The sequence below is a fragment of the Palaemon carinicauda genome, chromosome 29 (assembly GCF_036898095.1).
Source record: "Palaemon carinicauda isolate YSFRI2023 chromosome 29, ASM3689809v2, whole genome shotgun sequence".
Classification (NCBI taxonomy): Eukaryota; Metazoa; Arthropoda; class Malacostraca; order Decapoda; family Palaemonidae; genus Palaemon; species Palaemon carinicauda.
Window position 1 is genome coordinate 55918285 of NC_090753.1, and position 7500 is coordinate 55925784.

The window sequence follows — 7500 nt, forward strand, 5'->3', positions numbered from 1 at the left end:
CAATGTGGATGTCAGAGATTAATATCGAGATAAGGACTAAGAAATTTTTTCGACCGCAATTTTTTATCCAACAAATTAAGATTACAGACAGCAGCTAAAAACCAGACAGGAGAACAATACTCGAAAAAAGGCAAAACTTAAACACTTCTTCAAAATTGATAGATCATCCAAAAATCTTGCTCAATTAGACAATTTTTTGTGCAATTGAAGAAGAGACAGACCGAATATGTTTCTCAAATGTAAATATGCAATTTAGAGTCACGCCTAAAATTTGAAATTACTTTTTTACAGTTAAAGAAACCTTATCAATGTAAAAATCTGGATGACCTACTTACAATCACACTTTGAGTGTTGTTAGGGTTCGATTTCATGCCCCATCATTTTCACCATGCACCAAATTTAGCTACATCTGTATCAAAGGATGCGGAGAGTGTAGCATCATCTGCATATGCAACAAGTCAAACCACATTCCATGGGTATAGAGTATGAAAAATAATGAGCCAAGAACACTACGCTGAGGAACACCAGATATCACATACTTTATCTTACTGTGGTGCCCATCAACAACAACTCTTTGTTATCTTTTACTTGAAAAATCAGTAATTGTGCGAATAATAGATCCATTCACTCCCAACAGTTTAAATTTGTAAACAAGGGCCTCATGATTAACACGGTCAAAGGCAGCGCTAAAAAACAAGACTAATCAAACGAACTTCCTGACCACAATCAAGAGATTTCTATACAGTATTGGAGGTAGAAAGAAGAGCATCACATGCTTCAAGGCCTTTACAAAAACCAAATTGCAAACTAGGGAATGGATTATTACCATCAGCATACCCTTTTAGACGTTTTGCCAAAACACGTTCAAAAACTTTATATAATATAGGAGTTATGGAAAATGGGCGGTAATGAGCCGGGCTAGAGCTGATTATAATTAATAACATAAACTTGACTGTCCCCATTCTCGAAAAGAGCTCACTATCAAACGCTAGAACTGATCTACGATTTACAATAAATCTCTCAATACTTTAATAAATAGAAAACCAGATTATGGATGCAATAGCTGCACAGAGGAGATATTTATAGGAATTATTCCGAATGAAATCTTTAATGCGTAGTTAAGCGTTGCAAATGTTTTATTGCAATTCCAAATAATGCGGAAAAAAATTACCTTGATGACGCTTATGAATAATTGTCAAGATGCAACAATAACCTTCACATCTGACTATTTATTAATTCAACTATATATTCTTGACAATTAATATTTAAATTATTATTATTAAGAAAGCATTCATTATCCTTCATAGACAATATTTAGATACAGCATTAGTATTAGTGTATATAAATCAACAACAACAACAACAACAACTAATGCAACAGTTTCTAGTCCAGTATAAGACAAAGGTCTCAGATGTGTCCTTATTCATGTCTGGGGTTTGGCCATTTACAACCGTTTGTAGTTCACTATATGACAAAGGCCTCAGACATGTCTGTATTCACATCTGGGGTTTTTCCATTTGCAACCGTTTCTAGTTTAGTATAGGACAAAGGCCTCAGACATGCCCTTATTCATTTCTGGGGTTTGGTCATTTGCAAACGTTTCTAGTTCACTATGGGACAAAGGTCTCAGACATGTCCTTATTTATGTCTGGGGTTTGGTTATTTGCAAACGTTTCTAGTTCACTATAGGACAAAGGCCTCAGATATGTCATTAATCATGTCTGAGGTTTGGTCATTTACAAACTTTTCTAGTTCACTCTAGAACAAAGGCCTCAGCCATGTCCTCATTCATGTCCGGGGTTTGGTCATTTGCCAACGTTTCTAGTTCACTATAGGACAAAGGCATCATACATGTCCTAATTCATGTCTGGGATTTGGCCATTTGCAACCGTTTCTATTTCACTATAAAACAAAGGCTTCAGACAAGTCCTTATTCATGCCTGGGGTTTGGTTATTTGCAAACTTGTTTAGTTCACTATAGGACAAAGGCATCAGACCTGTCCTTATTCATGTCTGGGGTTTGGCCATTTTAAACCGTTTCTAGTTCACTATAGGATGAAGGTCTCAGACATGTCCTTCTTCATGTCTGGGGTTTAGGCATTTTCATCACCACTGTGGAATGGCAATGCTGGGAGATTTTCGTCTGATCGCTCACAGCATACCTACCTAGTATGGGTGGCCCTGACTAGTACAGCTTGGCTAATCATGATGGTACACAAACTTTCACCACGTTACGTTACCCCTAATGTTAAAAAAGCCTTTAATATACTACAAGAGTGATTAAGATATATTTACGTAATGTTAAACAGTAGCTGAAATTGTCCATATCAATCGCAGTATTTTTAACCACTACCTAATCAATGACAGCCAAATAATTCAAGCAATCTTTAACATCCAGTTAATCAACATAAACTCACATCTGACGTGAACGGAGATATTCTTGCTGCTGGAATCTCCCTGGACGTTAGAGGCCTTGCAGTGGTAGTCTCCCGAATGGTCTCTAGTGACATGGTGGATGGCCAGGGTCGCTTCCTTCAGGATTGTGATCCCACTGCTGTTGGGGTTCAAAGCAACGCCCTGTCCGTCAGGGATATAAATGTGGGAGACGTTTAGAGGTGACAGTCGCTGGTTTTATGGATGCATTCTGTTTGTTTATATAGGTGGGTTTTGAGGAGAGAGAGAGAGAGAGAGAGAGAGAGAGAGAGAGAGAGAGAGAGAGAGAGAGAGAGAGAGAGAGAGAGAGAGAGAGAGAGAGAGAGCACAGGAGCCATTGTATAAGATTTGCGTCTTATATATATATATATATATATATATATATATATATATATATATATATATATATACATAATATATATGTATGTGTGTTGCATCATAAACTTTTCTTACAAAACTATTACAAGAAAAAGTATTTATTGCTATGCTTAAACTTATATCCAATTTAGCCAATGAAAATATTAAATTCAATACATGTATACATAAATTAGATTACTTAAGGGAAAAAATAACTGAAAACAACTTCTAAAAACAAAATACTTTTTATGATGAATTTTCCGAGCTGGAATTTTGAAGAACTGCAGATTTAGAAATAAAAAACTTTTTTTAAGAGATGTTAGAGAAGAAAGAACTTCTCAAGAAGAGGAGAAAATTTCCCAGAGGTCAGATGACAATTAACTCTGCCGAACAATAAACAAATTAGAAATAAAAAAGAGAAATAAAACTAGAAAAGAACATCCTGAATTCTTACATTTTGGAAGAATTTGATTTTGTAAGGTGGAGGGTTGGCGTCTACGATACACTCGAGGAAGAGGTCGCTGCCTTCTGTCAGCAGTTCTAAACGTCTTGGCCAGCCAAGGTTGACTCGTACGTGAGGGCGATCTGGAATTAGATGTATAGGAAATACACACACATACATACATACACACATACACCTACATGCATACACACATATATGGTCATTAAAGACTTAAATCAATTAACTCACTGTTCAGACGCAATGGATAGAAAAATATGTACAGCTGACTCATTTGAATTCCGTAAAAACTTAATGGATTCATGCGAGTTAGGTATAGTGCTAGACGGTGCTCTCTCCCATACAAGTGAAGATTGTCTGGATAAGCTTTATCCCTTTGACAATAAAGAATTCAATTGCAGACTGAATAATGGCTCGTGGATACGATACGACAAGGACGGCTTCAATGTATCATGCCCTGACGGATCCACATCCTTTACACACATCTTCGTCGCAGCAGATGGTTGTGTCGGGACTTCCCCGAATTCCATGGTGACTGGTCTACGGACAATCATCAGAGAACGAGCCTACTTCGCGAACTTCACGTGGACCTCTACAATGCCAGCACTTCCTCTCCCATACAACGGACATGTGGCAAAGCGGTTGATGAAACTTACCGAAAAGGACCACCTGTCACCGACTTATAAAGAAATTCTTCACCCCATACTACTGGCTGGTTTGTGTTTCACGGTGGTGATATTTATCGCCGTGAACATCCTTGTTTGGCGTAGGTTACGGCACAGCAAGCAGCTAAAAAGGAATGAGTTGCATAGCCCCGACAATACCCCCTATTGGATCCAGTTCAAAGCTGTTTGAGTGGCCACCTCATTCGCTAAGGGAGTAATTTGTCGGGAAGATGTTTGTATGAAAAGCTGATTAGTACGCTAGTAATATGTAATTAAAGAAATTCTCTACATTTGCATTGTTAAAAATACATTTAAAACAACATTTAAAAAATAAATAAAATAAAAAAGGATATAAATCATTTTTTCTCTCGGCATCTAATAAAAATATATAAGCCGGAATGTTAAAAAAGAAAAGAGAAAAAAAAAATAATAATAAAATTTATAACAGAATCTATGGGCATCTAATAAAATATATCAGCCCTATATATAAATATATATATATGTATATGTACGAAACCGTGGTACGTGTACGTACCAGGAATTCGTGTTTGTGCACTAAAAATTGAGTATCTTGTTTCTGACAAAGGTAACAATTATTCTTTATCAAGTTACCGAATCATATGTAAGTCAGAATTTATTTTGTTTTTTGGTACCATGTAATCATTTGCTAGCAATGTACCATATATATGATCTTGGTTTTATCATGCATTTTTCTTTTTGCTTTGGTAATATCTTTTTTGTATGCATTATTGTTATTATTTTTTGATGTGCCTATTTTGGACATTCGTCCTCAGTTGATTATGGCTAAAGTTAAACAAAGAATAATGCGTATGTCCAGTCACACCTAATAACCATGTTTCGGCTTGTTGTTAAATTTTTGTAAAAAAGTTGAGATAGCTGGCCGAGCTTATGTAATGATTAGAATAGTTAATATTACATGTTTAAAACAAATGACGTAATATGTCATGTTGGTTGGAAGAGCTAACCCTGGGATTTGCTGTAGTCATTCAAATTGTAAACAGGACGTATAATGCAAACCTATGCAAACCTCGGCAAATTGACATTCTTCTTAAACGTCAACACATTGTCTCATCGTGTGAAAGTTTGTGACGTCACCGGATGCAGGTGTCTTCCGATTCCGTCACGTGTCTAAAGTAAACCAAGCATACGATATCTGTGATATCGATAATTTATTCAATTCATATCTAAACTTCACCAGAATTGGTCATCTGGACCAACACAGCTTCCTCCAGTGATGGAGATGTTTAACTCTGTTGTTTTTATATAATAAAGACTTAAAAACTATTAAGATGTATTCATGTACCATTTAAATGCATCTGAAAACAACTCATACTCAAATGTGTGCTTAATACAGTAACACGCCAATATATATACATACCATCTCTCTCTCTCTCTCTCTCTCTCTCTCTCTCTCTCTCTCTCTCTCTCTCTCTCTCTCTCTCTCTCTCTCTCTCTCTCTATATATATATATATATATATATATATATATATATATATATATGCATGTATGTGTGTGTATGAGTGAGTGAGTATTCATAAAAGATAACAATAATAGTTTTATTTTAATTAGTGATTTTGCTCTCGTGAAACAAAGTTGGTTGTTCCCCTCAAGTGATAAATGATTATTTGTTGATTTTCAATTTGACGTAACATTGCAATATCTTAATTGCTTAATGACCTTCCGCTGGAATAAATATTAAAGAGCTTAAGTTCAACAATTACTTTTTTTCTTATATTTTCAAGTTTTCAATTCAATATGACAGTTATATTTTTATGAAAATGTCCTTTCATATAACCTTTAAAAATAAAGATATTTTTTTCTGAATAATTTAACCTGAAGCAGTATATGGAATTTTTGATAAGTTTCAGAACTGAAGATATTTTCAGATAATTTAATCTGAAGGAATATATGGAATTTCAGATAATCTTTTAAATAAAGATATTTTTAGATAATTTAACTTGAAGGAATATATGGAATTTTAGATAACCTTTAGAAATAAAGATATTTATTTAGATAATTTAACTTGAAGGAATATATGGAATTTTAGATAACCTTCAGAAATAAAGATATTTATTTAAATAATTTAATCTGAAGGAATATATGGAATTTTAGATAACCTTTAGAAATAAAGATATTTATTTAGATAGTTTAATCTGAAGGAATATATGGAATTCCTTATTAACGAAGAATTTTTTCCTGGGTAGATTTAACCCCACTTGGCCCCCAATTGGGGGTGGTAGGAGGAATTGGCCTGACCGCTGTCCTATTGGTCAGGCTTAGTCACGTGGCCCTACATCCTTCACATCTCGCCTCCCTCCTTCTCCTGGGATCTCAACGCTGTTACGTGGTTCGTAAAAGATGGCTGAAAATGAGATCTCAAGGGGAGTAGACTGATATAGGATGGTTGGAGAGGGGGGTGAGACTCTGGGCAGGGTCCCAAAACTTGTGGCTTGCCGACCAAGTCCTTGCTGGTGGGGTCTTTGTTTGAAAAAAAGGGTGGCGCAATGACCTCCATTAAAAACATATATATATATATATATATATATATATATATATATATATATATATATATATATATATATATATATATATTTATACAACGCGTTCCAGAGATCATTACAAAGCGGCCTCCCTTCTGGATTACTTCTTGCTTTGCCAAATTTGACATTGCAAAAAAAATTGGCGAAGGGAAACATTTGGCGATTGTATCCAATGAAATAAAACCAGATATATTTAGCCAAAGATTTAGTTCATATTTTCCTTTCATGGAAACGATGCTTGAACTTTTAAAAGATGTTGAAAGGTATTTGGTAGCAGTGTTTGAAATGGATTTTCATGATGTATTTATACACAAGAGATATCCCAAATGATTTGAATGTATTTGGCTTATAAATTACAATTACCTGGACGAATACATTCACATGCATTGCATTGCAACGATAATGATATGGAAGTGCCTTTGTTAACTCGTTAATATATTCATCACATACAGTGTGTGTGACCTACTATAGCTCTTGTATATACATCGGCTTTATTGTTATTGTGGAATTAAGGGTTGTGTTCTGTGGGAGACTTCACAGTGCATCAGGCTCTCATTAAATCTCGTAAAATGGATTTTGAATCTTTTTAGAGACAAGAGGAACACCTGCTTTAAGTCCCCCCCCCCCTCTCTCTCTCTCTCTCTCTCTCTCTCTCTCTCTCTCTCTCTCTCTCTCTCTCTCTCAAGCGACATTTTCATCTTAGTCAGTGACACTAGATTAACATGCAAATAAACCAGCTCACTCTTTCTGTAAGAGTTTCTTTGATGATGTCTTTTTATAATTTTGTAAATAATTTCAAGGGTGATGTTGTTTCGTGCCCGTTACTATCAGTTTTAGATACAGGACTATTGTTCTGATTAGAATAGTTTGACGAATGCATTATATATAGGCAAAAATCCATTTGCCTAAGAATTCTTATTTATTTTTTCTACTTTCACTTCCAAGTCACCTACCACTACCATTCTTTTTTATCTACTTTCACATCTAAGCCACCTAGTACAACTAGTCTTTTTATCTACTTTC

General features: G+C 35.1%; 1 protein-coding gene across 1 annotated transcript in view; it reads right to left on the minus strand.

The window, feature by feature from the left end:
• LOC137622592 (hemicentin-2-like) overlaps positions 1 to 7500 on the minus strand; it is a 167615-nt gene that overhangs the window by 141815 nt on the left and 18300 nt on the right. The window contains exons 4-5 of the mRNA XM_068353198.1: positions 3245 to 3375; positions 2418 to 2577 (exon numbers count right to left, since the gene is read on the minus strand). Coding sequence (XP_068209299.1) covers positions 2418 to 2577; positions 3245 to 3375 — 291 coding nt within the window. The remainder of the gene's footprint in view (positions 1 to 2417; positions 2578 to 3244; positions 3376 to 7500) is intronic.